The 21,369-nt window shown below is 41.3% G+C and overlaps 1 protein-coding gene across 10 annotated transcripts in view; it reads left to right on the top strand.

The window, feature by feature from the left end:
- The window catches only part of ANK1 (ankyrin 1), a 404,481-nt gene that overhangs the window by 259,374 nt on the left and 123,738 nt on the right, over nt 1-21,369 (top strand). For all 10 annotated transcript variants that reach the window (XM_077469916.1, XM_077469910.1, XM_077469909.1 and 7 more), the window contains 8 exons: nt 1,489-1,587; nt 2,222-2,320; nt 10,800-10,985; nt 11,703-11,801; nt 12,135-12,233; nt 18,012-18,110; nt 18,949-19,146; nt 19,455-19,553. In XM_077469916.1, coding sequence (XP_077326042.1) covers nt 1,489-1,587; nt 2,222-2,320; nt 10,800-10,985; nt 11,703-11,801; nt 12,135-12,233; nt 18,012-18,110; nt 18,949-19,146; nt 19,455-19,553 — 978 coding nt within the window. The remainder of the gene's footprint in view (nt 1-1,488; nt 1,588-2,221; nt 2,321-10,799; nt 10,986-11,702; nt 11,802-12,134; nt 12,234-18,011; nt 18,111-18,948; nt 19,147-19,454; nt 19,554-21,369) is intronic.

Genomic DNA, 21,369 nt, shown 5'->3' with positions numbered 1-21,369 from the left:
TATATATCTTGTTGACAATTTACCTTCTTAAGATGTCTGTATAATACTATTTGGGCCAGTAAAGTCTGACCAAGGGGGATTATTTTCCTATAGTTCTAGTTTTGGGATGTGGGTCCATTTTACAGGTCAATCCCTCCCTGCATTTTTCTAAATTCTTGCTTTGTGCACTGGTCCAAATCATTTGGTAGAGGGGGAATTATGGCGTGGGGTTATTCTTCAAGGGTTGAGCTTGACTCTTAAGACGTCAGCATACCAAGACATTTTGGACAATTTCATGCTCACAACTTTGTGGGAACAGTTTTGGAATGGTCCCTTCTTGTTTCAACATGACTGCGCACCAGTGCATAAAGCAAGGTCCATAAAGACATGAATGAACGAGTTTGGGGTGGAGGAACTTGACTGGCCTGCACGGAGTCGTGACCTCAACCTGATAGAACCCTTTTGGGATGAATTAAAGTGGAGACTGTGAGCGTGGCTTACTCATCCAGATCAGTGCATGACCTCACAAATGCACTTCTAGAAGAGCGATCAAACATTCCCATAGACAGACTCCTAAAAATTGCGGGCAGTCTTCTTAGAAGAGTTGAAGCTGTTATAGTTGCAAAGGGTGGGCCAAATCAATATTGAACCCTATGGACTAAGACTGGGATGCCAATAAAGTTCATGTATGTATATATATATATATATCTATATATATATATATATATATATATATATATATATATACACAGTAAATACACACACAGAGCCTAAAATACTGTGTAAGACTATAGTTTACTTTTGAGTAAGAATTAAGGCTGGGTTCACACTGCAGCACAATCCGGCTCACAGTAGGAGTCTGGTGCATCCCCATTCATTGTTTAGGTCTGATTTCAGCCTAAATTTTTGGCTGAATTCAGACCTGAAATGGACCAAAAGATGCACAGGGCAATTTTCACTGGAGCTGATGTGGAGATGTGTGAACCGGCTCCATAGAGAGCCCGTCACAATCTCCTGCTATGCAAACTGGATGCTGTAAAATCTGTATCCAATTCGCAACAGTGTGAACCCAGCCTAAGTCTATATCCACATACAGCTGTCAATAAACGTTTTGGGCTGATATGGATGGGTATTGTTTTCTTTATTTGAAAGATTTTAATTTATTCAATAGTATAGTTTAGATGTCAGTTCTGGAGTTGTGTTTACCTGCTTCATTTTGCATTTCCACTGCATTGCCTAAATATATAATACTCAGCCTTTTACTGGATTTATGTTCAAAGGTGTTCTTTTGGACACCATCCATGGCATTCAAATACAAAAGACAGTATTTGACCGCAACCTCAGTCTACACAGGCCCTTATATTGCACTCATTATTTTCAAGTGTAAGCTAATTGGTATTTATAGTGTAATGCAGACAGTTTTTCTATTTCAGACACTTAAAATAAATTAGGTCAATGTCTTCTTTGTTATTCATGTTATTGATCAATGTTGTCATTTTGGTTATATAGAAGGGTAACACGGCCTTGCACATTGCTGCTTTGGCTGGTCAATTGGATGTGGTGCGGGAGCTTGTCAACTATGGGGCCAACGTCAACAGTCAGTCACAGGTAAACAGACTATATTGTTTATGTTATACATGAAAAAGTTCTATCCAATTTACGTTTTAGTGTTTAAAGTATTAAAATTAGTATCTCTTTCAATGGATAATGAATATAGACACTATTATCCAAAATAGAAATATAGATCATTTAAGATATACACACTACTTACAATATATTACTAAATATCTGTACTGGTATGTTTTATGTACGATGTTCTAACCATTTGTAAAAAGGCTCAATTCAATTCAATTCAAAATTTTACTTTTTTTTAAAGCTTTGTTAATTGAGCCTTTAAAGCTTAACTCCAGGGTTAATTTAGCTTTAAATAGTTTGTTTGGACCAATATGGCCCAAAGGAACTCTTCACTTCACTGATACATGTGCTTACTGTGAGGACTCTGTAAACTGTATGAGTAGGTAGCATCAACTATATACATTATACAGTGCTGTGTTCCGGCAGAGACTTTTTGTCCCCATCCCCGAACAAAATCGAGTTGAGCGCTGGTCAGCCATTCAGAGAAAGCCTTGTACTTATTTAAATGTGTACTAGACTTTCTCTGATTGGTTGAGGTGCAGAGTGGTGTTGAAAGTGTCCTGTAGAGATGCCAAATGACCTTTGCCCTGATGTCTCCTGTTTGCAGAAAGGCTTTACCCCGTTGTATATGGCAGCACAAGAGAACCATCTTCCCGTGGTCAAATTTCTCCTGGAGAGTGGAGCCAATCAGAACCTAGCTACCGAGGTCAGTGCTTTCTAAATGCTCAAGAACAGAGAGCATTGGCTGATAGTGAAATTTAACATAAATATGCATGTTTGGATTTATTTGTCCATGTGTTTGAAACACGACTTGTCTAAAAAGCATATGGCAATTAACCACATTGTTTCCCAGGGTGCCCATCTCCTTCATTTTCTAACCTGTGATGGAAAAATAACAAATTAAACTTGATTGGTTTCCACAGGGTAAAATTCTTCTTATTTTGAACAATGGAGGGTAATGTACACTTTAATACAATGCATGAGGCCTCATGGTGCAATTATTTAATTAATAGGGCAGAAGCTCATTAGTTACAATCAGGCAATAATGGGACAAGGTTTGCTCTAATGCAATTGTGAAGTTTATTCCCACTAATTAGTACAGCTTGTATGTTCCGCATGACATACTTCTGCAGCTGTGAGCCACTCAAGGGTCAGTTCACAAAAATCTATGTGATATTGGCATTTTGCTGCATTGTTTGTTGTTTTTTTATGATCAAAAGCATAATTTCTAGTTTTGCTAAATGTTTTCTCACATGGATCAATTTACCAAATACTACAATGCAATCTGCAAAGATTACAGCACACTTTTCATGCACATGAAAATGCTGCTACCTTTTGGCTGGAATGTACAGTATTGTGAAATGTATGTTGAGAATGTAAAAATGGAGCCATTCAAGGTTGAGTAAAAACACAATTTTTATGGGATAAAGGGATAAGATTTCTATTTTAATCTAAGTTATATGACATTTATCTTAAAGGACAGGTTAAAAAACACTGCTCACCCTCCCAAGTCCACTAGATTGAACTAAGGTTGGATTCCCTTAACCCCTTTCAAGATTATTAGCTCAAGAATGTAAACCCCAGATGTAGATATGCACCTTGGTGGGGAATTTTAGCTTATGTTTGGGGATGGGTGGACTGTTTTACTTTTTTAATTTTATTAATTTAACTAGTACTGTAAACTGTATATTTTATTTTAATTTACTAACTAACTAATGACCCATATGCCCTTTGTACACATCTTAGGTCAGTGTATGAGCAGCTCCAGGGCCACTATCCAATGCAGTACTTCAATGCCCTTCTCATAGGTTCTTCACATGCGATACAATTCCTTATGTAGCACCCTCTAGTGTAGAATGTTAGGTGTACATAGTTTGTTAGTGTAGGTACATTAGCCTGACTGAGAGCCAGGCTGGGTTGAATCTGGGTCAGGGAGAGTGACTCAGGGAAGCTGGATGACTTATCAGGGAGCACCTCTGGTACCCCCCCCCCACTTGCTTTAATCTTGGACAAGCTTTCATAAGAATGGGAGGGAGGTTAGGAGGAGCTGCCTGGAGTATTGAAGAGGGCCCCAGCCAATCCCCAGCAAATGGGCTGACAAGGGGTAGGCCCTTCTTAAATACTCAGAGTCAAGCCAGTAGGTGCAGTGGAGTCAGGTGGAAGTTGGAGATGGAGTGCTGAGGAGGCCGTCGATGGCCCTCGAGGGTAACCCCCCACTCCGGGGGGGGGGGTGGCCCCGGCCCCGTGGACAAGGGGCTGGAGGGATCCTGTTACAACACATGGAGGAGTCCTGTCCAGAGGCATGGGTGCAAGAGTGAGGACATCAAGAGCCAGCAAGCACATCCAGGAGGTCTCCAGGAGAAGTCAGCTGGGTGAGCTGATGAGTGGAGTCTGGGAGGTCTGTGGAATGTAGGCAGGTGGGCTAGTGAAAGGGGCTGCTGCAGCCAGGCGGGCTGGCAGAGCCTGAAGAGGTGGTACTGGAACCAGTGACCATGGGAGGAAGTGCAGTGAAAGTGCATGTGGTGTCACCCCATTGTTCTCAAGGATAGGGGCCCATGGTCTCTGCTTGTAAAGGGCCTTTGTTATAGACTTTTCTAAGGTGACACCACTGGGGATCTGCAAGCAAGCTTGTGCAGGAGGCAAAAGAGGAGTGTATATAGACTGTATATAGTTGAAGTATCCCTGAAGAGTTCTTTGCTGATAAGTCAAGTGGGCATCCCATAAACATCCTATCCACACCCAAGTTTATTAACCCCTAAATAAAACACAAAAACAAAGTTTCCTGTCTCAAGTGTGCCTGTATAAATTTGGGGGTGTGCCTGACTGTGTAGGGTGGGGGATCCCTATTCACCAATTGATCCTACGTGGGGTGTGCTACACTTATAAGACCAAATGGATATGCTAGTGGTGTGCAAGGGTATTATTTAAAAGGGGTGAGACAAGCACAGTGGTTTGAGGGGGTTGCAATTGTGGTGGTGAAGCTAGGGGGGTTGCTATGGGGTATATACAGACATGGCAAGAGCATGTGTGAGGGGGTTAGAACCTATGGGGAAAAATGGGGGTCAGGTGGTCGTGGTGGGAGGAATGGAGTGCTGGCACAGCTGTAAGAGAGATGCAGGTGAGGTGTCTAAATGGGAAATAGCTGGAGTGCAGGCATGTTGATAAGAGTGGGAGGGGGACAGTGTTCAGGGACAGGCACAGTAGCAGCCTTGCAGTGAAATTCTGTCCCAGGCATCAACGCTTTACATGACAATGCGTTCTTGGGTTTGGGGGGAATATGGTATCATTACTACTGCGAATGTGTGGCCGCCATATTGCTAGAAAAAATCTCCCCAAAACGCAGATGGTACTGAAGCCTCATCCGTCACACGTCAGCTTATCTTAATTACGTAACCAACTGATGTATTCGATGGAAACCAGACGCCATCTTGGAGAAGTACAATTTTTAAATTCAGCTATACAAACATTATTTATCTCTAACAAACTAAATATAGAGAAACAAAACCAGTTCCATTCCTGTTTCCCCTATAATAACTATGGGAAAAGAAGGGGAGGTGTGGGATAGGTTGACCTTGTGCTCAGAGCTTTGGTCTTCTTTATAGAGAAAGACATGCCTGTCAACGCTCACCTCATTTAAACTGTTAGTTGAATGAACCAGTGGCTTCAACATTTTCTGAATCACTGGCCCAGAACAAATATGCAGGAAGTGAAGTACGACTTAAAAAGTATTGAAGTCAGTGGAACACTATGAGAACCAGGCTACTAGAACCAGGCTACCAGGCAACTAGCATTTTCACAACGAGAACAGCCTGTTATGAGGTTTCCCTTAAGGGTTGAGGACATTATCGTTACATATCTAATTACGTTTTTATTGTTAAAATGGCTGATGAAACAACACCGTAATATTTGTTTATATAAAATATGCCCTCCTGGGATAATTCCATTCACTCCCGCAAGATATTAATAATATTCATAGAAAAAGCTCTCCTGTGCACCTGTCACTTTAATAATAGCGTGTAACCTGATCTGCCTTATCATGAAAAATGTGACTCTAAAAGGGACGTTTTTATTTAATTTTCTATTTTTGTTTCTGCACTTTGACATGCAGTTTACTTAATGCAGCAAAACTAGTCAATATCATTAATTTTCATTGTCTTAATGCCCTTGACACCATCTGAGCCCATACAGATCTGTGGCTCTCAGCAAAAAAGCAACGTGTCATAGACTACGGGCCAAGGTGACATGAGAAAATGGAATACACCCTAAAAACCATTACACTGTAGAAATGTGTTAGGATATTCAATGGGATGCATTTGGAATTTAGCTTTATATTTCATAATGTCATTATTGTACACACCTTATATGTGTACATGTTGTGACAGACTCATCGGGACAGAGGCTTTTTAATAATGTAATTTTGCATTACATAACAGAACATCTTCCTAAATTCTTGTTGCTCCCTCAAATGCCAGGGCCTGATAGTCAGTAAGGACGAGGGTAGCATTCAGTCCCCTCCAAAAGCCCCTTTCTCTGGTGAGTCTGCCACACGTGTCCACCCTGTCCACCCTGTCCACCCAAAACTTAAATAAAATTAGACATCTTCATTTAAACGGCAAGTTTCAACATTCCTGTCCTTGAAAGTTGTAGTAAAGTAGTATATATATATACATATATATATATATATATAAATAAATGTGTGTATATAGTGGGTCAAATAAATACAGGCATTCCCCATTTTTAAGAAGGCAATGGAGTTTATTTACTAAAGCTGGAAAGTGCAAAATCAGGCTCACTTCTTCATAGAAAGCAATGAGCTTCTAACTCCAGATTGTTCAATTAAGTTTTGGTAATAAAACCTGGAAGCTCATTGGTTTCTATGCAGAAGTGAGCCTGATTTTTCACTTTTCAGCTTTAGTAAATAAACACCATTGTGTACTTAAAAGAGATGTACGCCTGTATTGAACACGCCACCATTTTTCTAGGTAAATATATTTCTAAAGGTGCTATTGACATAAAATGTTCACCACATGTCCGTAAAAACCCATGCAATCCATACATACAAAGAAACGTTTAGAAACTAAGTTATGTGTAATAAAATGGACTGAGTATTGAGCACATGAAGAAAGGGAGGTGCAAAAGGGCATGGAAAGCTAAGAGACCAGCTTAAATCTATGAATAATTAAAAAGCAATCCTGCCTCTTGTCAGTGCAAATTTATATCAGCTGGTTCAGTCTCAACTGATGGTCTATAAAAAGGTATCTCATTACCAAGTTGTCACACAAGAAGCATCTCATGATGGGTAAAAGCAAAGAGCTCTCTCAAGACCTTCACAACCTTATTGTTGTAAAACATACTGATCACATTGATTACAGAAGGATTTCTAAACTTTTGAATGTTCCAGTGAGCACTGTTGGGGCCATAATTAGGGAAGTGGAAAGAACATAATTTCACCATAAACCAGCCACAATCAGGTGCTCCTCACAAGATTTCTGACACAGGAATGAAAAGAATTATCAGAAGAGTTGTCCAAGAGCCAAGGACCAATTGTGGAGTTCTTTAGAAAGACCTGGAATTATCAGGTACAATTGTTTCAAAGAAAACAATAAATAATGCACTCGACCGCCATGGCCTGTATGTACGCTCACCGCGCAAGACTCCATTGCTGAAGAAAAAGCATGTGGAAGCTTGTTTAAAGTTTGCTGCACAACATTTAGACAAGCCTGTGGAATACTGGGAGAATATAGTCTGGTCAGATGAGACCAAAATCGAACTCTTTGATTGCCATGTTTGGAGGTCAAAAGGCACTGCACATCACCCCAAAAATACCATACCAAGTGAAGTTTGGAGGTGGGAACTTCATGGTGTGGGGCTGTTTTTCCAGCATACGGTACTGGCAAACTTCATATCATTGAAGGAAGGATGAATGGAAAAATGCACCAAGATATTCTTGATAAAAACCTGCTTCCATCTACCAGGATGATGAAGATAAAAACAAGGGTGGACATTTCAGCAAGACAATGATCCCAAACACAAAGCCAAGGAAACTCTCAATTGGTTTCAAAGAAAGAATTGCCCAGCCAATCACCTGACTTGAATCCAATAGAAAATCTATAGAAAGAACTAAAGATCAGAGTTCAAAGAGGCCCACAGAACCTTCAAGAATGGGCCAAAAACCATACCTGAGCAATGCATGAGACTAGTTTTAAAGCTGTCATTACCAACAAAGAATTTTGTAATTAAATACATTTCAGTTAGCAATAATCTTTCCCTGCGTCATTCCATTTTATTACACATAACTTCATTTGTGAACTTATTTGTTTTGGTGTCTATGTATGTATCCTTATATGGTTCCTTTTATGTTCTCTTTAGCAGACATTTCGTGGTTAATCCCAGCCAGGAGGTAGCTACATTTTAATATTCAGAAACACATTATAATCTTTGTGAATTGACTTTACAAACAATAACATGGGCACAATTAACCCCTAAAGAAACCATTAAATGCAGGGAAATGTGTAGGGTTATGGTTAATGAATACTTTACATCAGGGGTCTCAAATTGGTGGCCCTCCAGCTATTGCCTAACTACAATTCCCATGAGGCATTGCAAGGCTGGCAGTTACAAGCATGACTCCCTTAGGCAGAGGCATGATGGGACTTGTAGTTCCGCAACAGCATCAGGGCCACCAGTTTGAGACCCCTGCTTTACATTGTAAGAGGTAATGCAAAATATTTGAAATAAAGAGAACAGTAGCAAAGAAATAAGAAAATATCAAGAGAAAAAGAGAGGTTATGTGAGTATTGTCAGAAAATAGAGTGAGATAAGGAAGAAAGAGGATTATTTTGAATACAGCGAGAAGGGGGATAAAGAACTACACAAAAGCGAGGTGTTTACAACAAAATAATTAAATAAGAGATAGATTCTATTTGGATATCTTCTCCCAAATGGTCACTGGGGTATGAGAGCAGGGGCGGACTGACCATTGGGCCACTTGGGCACTGCCCGAGGGCCCCCGGGCCATTAGGTGGCCCCATCAGGGTTGCCAGCCTCAATAAAACCAGGGACAGTATGTAAAAATCTGTGTGTTTTTTTACATCTGTCTCTGAAATGTCCCTTACTAACATCCTTTTGGTCTAAAAATTCTGAGATCATAGCTGCCCCACCTCTCCAGTACCTTCTCAGCCAATAGAAACAGGTCTGTGTATACTGTGTGTACATGTATGTGTATACCGTGTGATTGTATACTGTGTGGCCCCATAATCTCTGATTGCCTGGGGGCCCCATAAGTTGTCAGTCCGTCCCTGTATGAGAGTTAAAAAAAATGAGCACACAATCATATTATAAAGATGATTTTATATCTAATTGATCCCAGACTGACAGCTAGTTTTTTTTAAATTTTCGATTCTGGATATTTTTTAAAAAATATATATTTTTAACAGTTTAAAGAGTATACTCAAGACAGTATATTAGGCAAGTAAAAAAGTTAAATGGCACATAGTCATCGAGGGTAGCCAGAAGAGTAATGTAGCTTCATTAAATCAGACATAACATTAAATATTAGACTGTTAGCCCTTGTACACACGGTCGGACATTCCGACAACCAAATCCGTCGGATTTTGTCCGAAACTGTTGCATACACACGGTCGGACAAAGTTGTCGGAAAATCCGATCTTTCAGAACGTGATGACGTTATTTCGTTACGACGGGACTACGTTCAGGCTAGTAGCCAATAGCTTTGGTCTAGGAATTTGATCTGAGCATGCGTGCCACTTTGTCCGATCGGAATTCTCTACACATGATCGGACAAGGTCCGATTGGATCATGTTGTCGGAAAGTTTTATAGCCAAGCTGGAAAACTCGGTCCGTCAGATATTCCGACGGAAACAGTCCGATGGAGCCCACACATGGTCGGATTATCCGACAACACGGTCCGATCGGACATTTTCCATCGGAATGTGTGTACAAGGGCTTAGAGGAAGTCTACTGTAGGAATGTATGTAGCTAAGGGAGTATGGTAACAAGGGGGAAAGTAGATAGAAGGGGCAGGGTACTCGGAAAAGGGAGGTGTATGGTAGGGGTATCCGAGGGTGTGGTTAGCTTATACAGGGATTGGGGGGCAGGCTCATTAGCATTAGTGGATTAGATGGATAAAGGAAGAAAGCTGTCACTTGCGTAAACGTCAGATGAAATATCATGTCAGGGTTTCTAGCCACCCCCAGCAATTTTCTGGCACACCAGGGCATACAGTTAATGGCAATGTATTAGCTTGTGGGGTTCTGGTGCTTCATGATTCTTGGAGTTGCATTTTATAGCATTTCTTGCCATTGGCCTCTGCGTGTCATTCAGCAAAAAATGCGAGAGTAAAGTGGCAGCTCACAAATTGCTTCTGCCTAAAGGATGCGTGACCTATATTCACAGAGACAGAGTGGAGGACATAGCAAGATTTCAGACTTGTCTCATACAAATGGGTCAATGACCTTTTAAACGGTATCCTTGTACGATGCCTCCTGGACTTTTTTTTTTTTACTCCAATAGGGGAAATTGATACAAAAAAGACACAATAAAACAAACAGTAAATTCCTTGTTCATCGAGGGAATTGCAACTCTGGAGATGTTGCATGTATGCAAATATGCTTGAAAATTTGCTGTATGAGTTCTTCACCTTGAACTGGCACATCCAATGGCATCTTGTAGACTGTCGTGGTCTGAGGAGGTTTTCTGTGTCTCTTCTTTGGTTTCTATTTTTCTTTAGAGAAAATCCCCTGTCTTATTTGCATCCTAACAGGCCTCAATAAAACCGCAATGCAGTTTTCCACACGAAAAGGACCCTTTTTGCGAAGAAACCAGGGCAAAGCAATATGAACCAATTTCGTCCCATGCTGTTGATTAGTTTAGCCAATTGTTGGTCTTCTACTCTCCTTACTGGGATTTTTGATTGATATTATATAATAGACAATGCAAGGTGAGGAGTGGAAACACTCATGGTTGAGTTGGAACACCAGATCGTCGAGATAAAAGGAAACAGAACCAGGATCCATAGCAGGGAAATCTTGCCATTTGAGTCTTCAAGTGATATAAGCAGCAGAGCACTCATAAGACCTACGACATCCTTAACTTCCTTTTTCTTTGTTATTACTAAGAATTATACATCCTAATGGAGATCTCTTCTTTCTCAAAACCTTCCACAGGATGGCTTTACCCCATTGGCCGTAGCTTTGCAGCAAGGTCATGAGAACGTTGTGGCTTACCTCATCAGCTATGGGATGAAAGGAAAGGTCCGACTGCCAGCTCTGCACATTGCAGCTCGAAACGATGACACCCGAACCGCCGCTGTCCTACTTCAGAATGACCCCAACGCAGATGTATTGTCAAAGGTCAGTTTGAACTGCTATGCAGCTGTCAGTAATTTTTTTTTGTTGCATGGTTGAAGATATATTGTGAGTTTTTTTTTTTGTTTCTTCTTTTCTTTGCAATTGCAAAAGTTAGGCCAGCCATACACAGCTGAACCTGCCGAGTGTTGAACCGTTAATGGGCAGGCTAAATGTACCCAGTTGATCGAACGATCAACTTGGGTACAATCAGCCTGACGGATTCTCTTGTGACTATTGCTAGTGGCTGCTATAGCTACTAGCGATATTTACTGTCTTCTCCGCCCCCTACCGGGAGTAGACAATGTCTTGGCAGAAAGGATTCCCGCATCAACACTGTCTGTAATGATGGGGGTATCTAGTGAATTTCTTTCCTGCAACCCATGGCTGTAGGAAATCTTTTTGATGTTAATGTTCATTTCAATGGCTCCTGTTCACATCTAAGCGTTTTGTCATCTGGAGCAAAATGCCTGAAGCTCAAAAAAGTACAGAAGTTTCTATTTTGGCAGATTACAGGCATTTTCTGCTTTTTACATTGGTGACCTTTTGACCTGTACAAAATCGCAGCAAAAATCATGCGACTTTCTGCCTGAAAACAAAACGCCTAGGTATGAACAGAGCCTTAAATTCAGCAGCCTCCGATAAATGGTTTCTTTATTCAGCATTTGTTCTATTTCTCAATTCTTAATTCACTGTGTTTTTTTGTTTCTTTTTATATTACAGACAGGATTCACACCCCTACACATCGCAGCCCACTATGAGAACCTGAATGTGGCCCAGCTCCTCCTGAACAGGGGTGCAAATGTTAACTTCACTCCCCCGGTACAAAACATTGACTTTGCTTTAACTTCATTATACTGAAGGAAACCTGAGAGAAACACATAGGCTGAAATGCCCAGTTGCCTGCCTGTCATGCAGATCGAAAGACTTTAGTGGTTTCTGGGTCAAGCTGGAACCAGCATGCAGATCAGGATTTCTGACTTCATTGGCTGCATGCTTGTTCCAGGTAAGTGCTGGAAACAGTCAGGCAACTGGCATTTTCAGGTAGAAAATCAGTAGTGGAAGCCGCTGTATGAGTTCAGGTTTCCTTTAATAGGGTGGAGAGTTCCTTCCCATGTGTTACACTAAATTCTATGTCCATGTATTTCTCTACAGAATGGTATTAGCGCTCTGCACATTGCTTCACGGCGTGGGAATGTTATTATGGTGAGGCTGCTATTGGATAGAGGAGCCCAAAATGATGCGCTCACCAAGGTAACAAGCTGTTTCAAGCAGAATTGGTACAACAAAATGTGGGAATGAGGATTGGTAATTCAGTTCTGGTCCTGATTCCAAATAAAGATGTAAAACGTGAGCTGAGTGAGTGTATGGCCACATTTACAATGGTTGTCTCTGGTGAGATTCTTGCTGCCGGGGCTAAACGCTGTATGCACACATTGGGGGTCATTTACGAAAGGCAAATCCACTTTAGTGCAGTCGTGTCACTGGAAGTGCAGTCATGTAAATATGAGGGGTAAATCTGAAATGAGGGGAAGCTCTGCTGATTTTATCATCCAATATCATCCAATAATGTGCAAGCTAAAATGCTGTTTTTTATTTTCCTTGCATGTCCCCCTCTGAACTACAGAGACTGCACTTCCACAAGTGCACTTTCAGTGCAATTTCAAGTGCACTTTGCACTTGTAGTTTTCACTTGTAGTGCAAAGTGGATTTGCCTTTTGTAAATAACCCCCATTGTGTGCGAAAGGCCTTGTCCAGCAGCTGTTTTTCACAGTTACCGAAACCATATAATATGAGGCCAAACCTAAACACTTTCAATTTGCATGCAATCAGGCAGACCCATGCACTACATAGTTGAAGGTAAATGTAAAGGAAATAGAATAAGAAAATTGTATAATGTATGGCCAGCTTAACCTCTCATTATCCTATAGCAGCTGTTTTGCAGATATCTTAGACTAATACAGTGTTTCTCAGCCAGGGAGCCGGGACCCAGTTTGCCCTGGACCAGCATCCCGAGTTGCCATGGTGTAAGCAGGTCTGCCACCTGCACCATAACAACCAATGATGCTCTAGGGCAGTATGCACAGAGTCATTTGTTGCTATGATGTTGGCAGCCAGCCTGCCCCCACCATGGCAACTCATGATGCTGATCCAGGGCAGGCAGCATGCAGAGCCCCCCAGCATTCAGAAAAGAATGGAAGTCTGGCTCCTCCAGACCTGCTTCACCTTCTGCTTTCTGCCATGCTGCTGATGGGGGTACTCTGTGATTTGCTGGGGGCTTTCTAACGGGTGGATTGTGATGTGATGAGAAGACTCGGTAATGGAGGGAATCTGTTGTGATGGGGGAACTCTGATGCATAGGGGGGTCTCTGATAAATAGGGAAAACTCCAACATATTGGGGATCTCTGATAAATAGGGAAAACTATGACATATAGGGGGTCTTTAATAAATAGGGAAAACTCTGACATATTGGGGATCTCTGATAAATAGGGAAAACTCTGACATATAGGGGGTTTCTGATAAATAGGGAAAACTCTGACATATAGGGGGCCTCTGATAAATAGGTTAAACTCTGACATATAGGGGGTCTCTGATAAATAGGTTAAACTCTGACATATAGGGGGGTCTCTGATAAATAGGTAAAACTCTGACATATAGGGGGTCTCTGATAAATAGGGAAAACTCTGACATATAGGGGGTCTCTGATAAATAGGGAAAACTCTGACATATAGGGGGTCTCTGATAAATAGGGAAAACTCTGACATATAGGGGGTCTCTGATAAATAGGGAAAACTCTGACATATAGGGGGTCTCTGATAAATAGGGAAAACTCTGACATATTGCGGATCTCTAATAAATAGGGAAAACTCTGACATATAGGGGTCTCTGATAAATAGGTAAAACTCTGCCATATAGGGGGTCTCTGATAAATAGGGAAAACTGACATATAGGGGGTCTCTGATAAATAGGGAAAACTCTGACATATTGGGGATCTCTGATAGGGAAAACTGACATATAGGGGGTCTCTGATAAATAGGGAAAACTCTGACATATAGGGGGTCTCTGATAAATTGGGAAAACTCTGACATATAGGGGGTCTCTGATAAATAGGGAAAACTCTGACATATAGGGGGTCTTTGATAAATAGATAAAACTCTGACATATAGGGGGTTTCTGATAAATAGGTAAAACTCTCACATATAGGGGGTCTCTAATAAATAGGTAAAACTCTGCCATATAGGGGGTCTCTGATAAATAGGGAAAACTCTGACAAATAGGGGGTCTCTGATAAATAGGTAAAACTCTGCCATATAGGGGGTCTCTGATAAATAGGGAAAACTCTGACATATAGGGGGTCTCTGATAAATAGGGAAGACTCTGACATATAGAGCGGACTATGACATGATGTGGTGACTTGATGGTGGGATCTTGCATACTTTTAAAGGATGTCACGACTGAAATAAAAGTTAAAATAACTAGTATTCAAATGATATGTTATAGTATAAAAACAGCATTCATGGGGGGTTTATTTACTAAAGGCAAATTCACTTTGCACTACAAGTGCACTTGGAAGTGCAGTCGCTGTAGATCTGAGGGGAACATGCAAGGAAAATAAAAAACAGCATTTTTGCTTGTACATGATTGAATGATAAAATCAGCAGAGCTTCCACTCATTTTAGACCTTCCCCTCAGATCTAAAGCGACTGCAGTGCACTTATAGTGCAAAGTGAATTTGCCTTTAGTAAATAAACCCCATAGTCTCTATAAATTCTCTTTACAGATAAAGGAGATCAATTCGGTAAAGCTAAACGCATTGGCTAATCGAATGTTGGATTTCCAGCTAGACCGTTCACCAGAAGCCCGTCTAACGATTGGCTTCTGTTGAACAGCGAGGGGAACATGCACATTAAAATTTGGCCAGTTCCTACTGAACTGGCCAAGATTTGGTCCATGTGTACCTGCAACAGGGACATCAACAGCAATATAAACCTGGTAAGGGTTGTAGCATTACCCTATTAAGAAAAAAAAAGTTTCTGTCTTCGCTCCATTAGAGATTGTCCCCTCACTTCCTGTCTGGTGAAACTGTTGGCACCAAGACAAGCCATGGAGGAGCTCAGCTATGAGGACAGATTAGAGGAACTGAATTTATTCTTTCTGGAGAAGAGGAGATTAAGGGGGGATATGATCAACATGTATAAATACATAAATGGTCCTTGTAGTGATCTTTGTGTTGAGTTATTCATTTTAAGGTCATTACAGAGGACAAGGGGCCATGGTATACTTTACTTTATAGCTGGATACTAATATTTATACATAATGTTGATCCAGGGAATATCCGATTGTTTCTCGGGGGATGAGGAAGGATTTTTTTCCCCTGCTGTAGCAAATTGGATCATGCTTTGCTGTTATTTTTTTTTTTGCCTTCCTCTGGATCAACTGTGGGTTTACAGTAGGACTGTGTATATGGGATTGTATGATTTAAAAAAAAATCCCTTTTATTGGTTGAACTAGATGGTCTTTTTTCAACCTGACTAACTATATGTAAGATATGGGGGGGGGGGAATCTCTATTGGAGCCCCAGATAGTAGTAAAAGTTCAAGTTTTAATCTTTCTCTTCTGTATCCAAATCTGAAAAAAGAAAGTCATGACAGGACATACACTTTTGGGTTAGGTTTACACTGTTGCAGGTTTGGGACAGCATGTAAATCGCACGTGTTCTCATACCAAAATGTGCTGCGCTTTTGCAGATACATAGGGATGCCATTCATTCTTAATGGAATCCCCATACATCTGAAAATGCAGCTCATGGAAAAGCACCATGGGATTTATGTGCGGCTGCAATTTTAAGAAGATGCATTAAGTTTTTCCCTGTGTTTTTCCACAGGTACAGCAGCCCTATTAAATGAATAAGCTGCTGTGCCCACGCAAATGGTCAGATGCACAAAACGCAACAGTGTAAACCTAGTATTAGACTGGTGTGTAAGTATGCATCAACACCAATACCGCCATACCTGTATGTTGTAGATTTTCAGTAGATACTGATACTGTATTTAGTTCAGACTGAGGTACACAAGATCTAGAACACAATGCAAAGACTTAATTCAACTGTAGAGTTTCAGTTCTTTTACAAAAAGTTATTATAATGTATGAAGGGGAAATAGTGTCTGAACTGATTTATACAGTGCCTGGAAAATGTATTCATACCCCTTGAAATTTTCCACTTTTTGTCATGTTACAACCAAAAATGTAAATGTATTTTATTGGGATTTTATGTGATAGACCAACACAACGTGGTACATAATTGTGAAGTGGAAGGAAAATGATAAGTGGTTTTCAACATTTTTTACAAATAAATATCTGAAAAAGTGTGGCGTGCATTTGTATGATCTAAACCATTCTATTGTAACTCTGGCTGTATGTTTAGGTCCGTTGTCCTGCTGGAAGGTGAACCTCCACCCCGTCTTAAGTCTTTTGCAGAGTCTAAGCCCATGTACACACGGTCGGAGATTTTGCCAACCAAATCCGTCGGATTTTGCCCGTCGGATTTAGTCCGACGGATTGTGTCCGAAACTGTTGCATACACACGGTCGGGCCAAGTTGGTGAAAAATCCGATCTTTCAGAACATGATGACATAATTTCGTTACGATGGGACTACATTCAGGCTAGTAGCCAATAGCTTTGATGTGGGAATTTGATCTGAGCATGCGTGGCACTTGGTCCGATGAAAAATGCTCTACACATGATCGGATTAGGTCCGTCCAGCCCAGTTGGTCAGGAAATTTTTCCAACATGTTGGAAAATTGGGTCGGACTGAGATTCGGACGTAATCAGTCCGATGCATACCACACACAGTCGGATTATCTGACGACACGGTCCGATAAGACTCATTCCGACAGATTCTCCGACCGTGTGTACAAGGGCTAACAGTTTTTATTCTAAGATTGCCCTGTATTTGCCTCTATCCATCTTCCCATCAACTCTGACTATCTTCCCTGTCACTGCTGAAGAAAAACATCCCCACAACATGATGCTACCACCACCATGTTTCACGGTGGGGATGATGTGCTGAGTTAGTTTTCCGCCACACATAGCGTTTTGCTTTTAGGCCAAAAGTTAAACTTTGGTCTCATCTGACCAGAGCACCTTCTTCCACATGTTTGCTGTGTCCCCCACATGGCTTCTCACAAACTGCAAACGGGACTTCTTATGGCTTTCTTTCAACAATGTCTTTCTTCTTGCCACTCTTCCATAAAGGACAGATTTGTGGAGTGCACGGCTAATAGTTGTCCTGTGGACAGATTCTCCCACCTGAGCTGTGGATCTCTGCAGCTCCTCCAGAGTTACCATGGGCCTCTTGGCTGTGTCTCTTATTAATGCTCCCCTTGCCCAGCCTGTCAGTTTAGGTGGACAGCCATGTCTTGGTAGGGTCGCACTTGCACCATTCTCTTTTCATTTTCAAATGATGGATTGAATAGTGCTCCGTGAGATGTTCAAAGCTTGGGATATTTTTTTTAAAACCTGACCCTGCTTTAAACTTCTCCCTGGCCTATCTGGTGTGTTCCTTGGCCTTGATGATTCTGTTTGTTCACTAAGGTTCTCTAACAAACCTCTGAGGGTTTCACAGAATATCTGTATTTACACTGAAATTAAATTACACACAGGTTGGCTATATTTACTAACTAGGTGACTTCTGAAGGCAATTGGTTCCACTAGATTTTAGTTAGGGGTATCAGAGTAAAGGGGGCTGAATACAAATGCACGCCACACTTTTCAGATATTTATTAGTAAAAAATTTTGGAAACCATTTATAATTTTTTCCTCCACTTCACAATTATGTGCCACTTTGTGTTGGTCTATCACATAAAATCCCAATGAAGTAAATATACATTTTTGTTTATAACAAGACAAAATGTCGAAAATTTCAAGGGGTGTGCATACTTTTTTAAAGCATTACCTATTAGAAAATTGTGTGTAGAAGCTAATAGCCTGCATATTATGCATGATACCAACATTCCAATGCTCCCCGCAGGATGAGCTGACCCCTTTGCACTGTGCTGTAAGGAATGGACATGTCCGGATTTCAGAGATTCTTCTTGATCATGGAGCTCCCATACAAGCCAAAACAAAGGTAGGACTAGCCAGGGGCAGAAAAGATTTACATATCAGAAACAAACTGGAACTAATATTGTGACAACCTAAGGCCCAATAACTATACAGCTCTGTCTATCTGAATGCAAAATGATGAGTGTGGGCAATATCAAGCCATTGAGCTGTGAAATAAGTATGCAGTTCAACAATGGAAAAACAAAGACAGTCTCTTTTGAAAGTCAGCTTTCAGTTTCCTCCAGCACAAGTACAACAATGTAATAAAAACCTGTAAATGCACAGTACAGTACCCATAGCAACTAGTCAGACCCAATCTTCCCCATTGTGACTTTAGTAAAAGGAAATCACGTGTCCCCTGCTAGCATGCCTAATAAAGGACCCTTGCTCTCTGCAAGAAAGTAGTTACCTCTCTGTAGAGGTCTGACGCACCCCCTGCTAGAGCTCTCCAATGAGCAGGGACTTAAGCTTTGCTAATTGCTCAGCAATAGGTTATGCTCAGCAGGAAGCCTGTCAGACCTCTGCTGAGAGGCCACTGCTTCCACACGAAGAGCATGCATGCAGAGGACAGGCTTCTATATTTAGGATGTGTCTGCTTTTCAATGAAAAGTAACTGTAAGATTTTGCACACCATTTGTATTGGTGCACCTGCATTATATTTACTGACTTAAAGTGAAAGTTCAATTGGCATTAATCATATTTGTATACTTCTCTGTCTGCAATGTCTCAGGCCAGTTGAACACATCAGCATACATGCAATGTTTTGTGAGTTATCAATTATAAAACTTTAATGTGTATCTGACAGGTGCATTTTAAGATTTCCTTTACCAGTATTTTTATTATTTATATTTGTTTGTTACCAGAATGGTCTATCTCCTATTCATATGGCCTCACAAGGAGACCATCTGGACTGCGTGCGGCTACTTCTCCAATACCAGGCTCAGATTGATGACATCACGTTGGATCACCTGACGCCGCTGCACGTGGCAGCTCACTGTGGTCACCATCGCGTGGCAAAACTTCTTCTGGAGAAGGGGGCCAAGCCTAATTCCCGGGCTCTAGTACGTCTCTTTCAGGCAAAACTTATCCCAAAATATGCAGTTCTGAATGTCTGACCAATTATCACATTTCTCTTCACAAAACCCATGAAACATCGTTTTCCTTCCACAATTCTTTTTTATAATTTATCAGCCCCATTAGTATGCCTTCCTAATGCTTTCCTCCTGGGTCTCCTTTCTGCGCTGTACTTGATTCATTTGATCATTTTTCCATTGTCTACTTCAGTCAGATTTTTACTGCATTTATTTTAAATGTTCATCATGTCACCCTTTTTTCTCTTTTTTTAACCCTTGCCTTGTCGTCTTTGTAGAATGGCTTCACTCCCTTACACATAGCATGCAAGAAGAGTCATATGAGAGTCATGGAGCTTCTTCTGAAATCGGGGGCGTCCATTGATGCCGTCACAGAGGTAAGGAAGCCATGTTAAGTTATTCTTTCAGTGGGCATGGTCTATATGTGAGGTTATTCACATGAATCTGTTTAATTGTATTTATTCAGCTCAGTTTCATTTTCTTTTGACCTTAAAGTGGTTTTAAAGGGTCAAGGCCTTTTACCTTCATGCATTCTATGCATGAAAATAAAGAATCTTCTGTGTGCTGAGACCCCAATACTCACCTGAGCTCCTTTCAATCCAGCGATGTGCATGAGAGCTGAGCTTCTCCTGGGTCTCTCATTCCTCATTGACTGAGACAGCAGCAGCAGCCATTGGCTCCTGCTACTGTCAATAACAGCCAGCGAGCCAATGAGAAGAGAGTGGGGGGGCGGGATCGAGCTGCGGCTCTGTGTGTCTTATGGACACATAGATTGGGGCTTGGGAGCGAGCACACACCAGTGCCCCCCAGAGCAAGTGCCTAGTTTTTGGGGGCACTGGCTGAAAAGGAGGAGCCAGGAGAGTCAGCGGGTACCCGAAAAGAGAATTAGGGCTTCTCTATGAAAAACCACTGCAAAGAGCAGGTAACCATGACATGAGGACGCTCTGATGAGGAGTGCGGCCATTTCCCATAACATAGAACATTGGGTTGGGTAGGAAATGTGTTTTTGTTAAGATTAAAAAAACAATAGACATTGCCAAGTGAGTATGAGGTAAAGGCTAAGTTCACCTGTTTTTCCTCTAAATTCCAGCTCCCCTTTGTACCACTATAGCATTCACGTACTTCTTTTGCAAAAATAAAAAAGCTTTCCATTTATTCTACACACGCTTACCTCATTGTCTTCATGGCTGTTTAAAACACCACTCCACTACTTCTGCCTTACTTCCTGGACAGACTATAGGTCCTGACACAGGAAGGAGTTGAGCAGCTGAGCTCATTAGCACACACTCTGCATAAGCTATCCTCCTACCTAGCCAATCACTCCTGGAAATGGGTGGGTAAGTAGGAGGGTGGATGAAACAGAGTGGGTGCTAATGAGCTCAGCTGAGGACAGTGAGGTAAGCCTGTGTAGAATAAATGGAAAGCTTTTTTATTTTTGAAAAAGAAGTACATAAATGCTTTATTGGTACATAAGGGAGCTGGAATTTAGGGGAAAAAAAAGTGAACAAAGGTAAAAATCATAATATACGACGATATTATAAAGAGATGTGAAACTTCAGCTGGGCTTCAAAGGGGTTGTTCTCCATCCATTCTATGTTCATCAACCTTGTTTCACTAAATCTGAATAGTTACAGATAACATATTTAACTAGATACTGTATACTCTTTTTAGACTTTGAGAAGTTAAAGTCCTGCCCGAAGATCAAATGCCACTGGATGTCCGCTCTTGCATTTACGACCCAAAAAAGCCTCTTTTGTGCCCCTCTCTAGTTAGTTTCCCTTTATTACTTGGCTCTGACATCATGGCTAAATCCTATCAACTGCCATTCCACAATGAGACTGTCTAGGTATGCAGAAAGGACTCTGATTGAATAGAGGGATGGTAGTTGGCGAAGCTTAAAGAGGAACTAAACCCATCGATTTAACAGTTTATAAAAACAGTTACATTCCTGGCATATGCTAGGAATGTAAGGCCCCTTTCACGCTAGCAGACCGATCGGGTCCTCCTGTCAGTTTTTCAGGCGGACCTGATCGGACAATCTAGTCTCCCCTATGGAGCGGTGGTTGTCAATGGAGATGTGTCCATTGACACCCACCCACATCTGATCCTGTCCCCTAAAAACAGATGGATGGGGATCCCCATCTGTCTGGCAGATCAGATGGCAGTTGGGGGTAAATGGACAGGTGGCCCATG

The sequence above is a fragment of the Lithobates pipiens genome, unplaced genomic scaffold (genome assembly GCF_037356315.1).
Source record: "Lithobates pipiens isolate NorthernLeopardFrog02 unplaced genomic scaffold, aLitPip1_a1.2 Scaffold_8, whole genome shotgun sequence".
Lineage (NCBI taxonomy): Eukaryota > Metazoa > Chordata > Amphibia > Anura > Ranidae > Lithobates > Lithobates pipiens.
The sequence above is the reverse complement of the archived record's forward strand: the minus strand, read 5'-3'. Positions and strand labels throughout refer to the sequence as shown.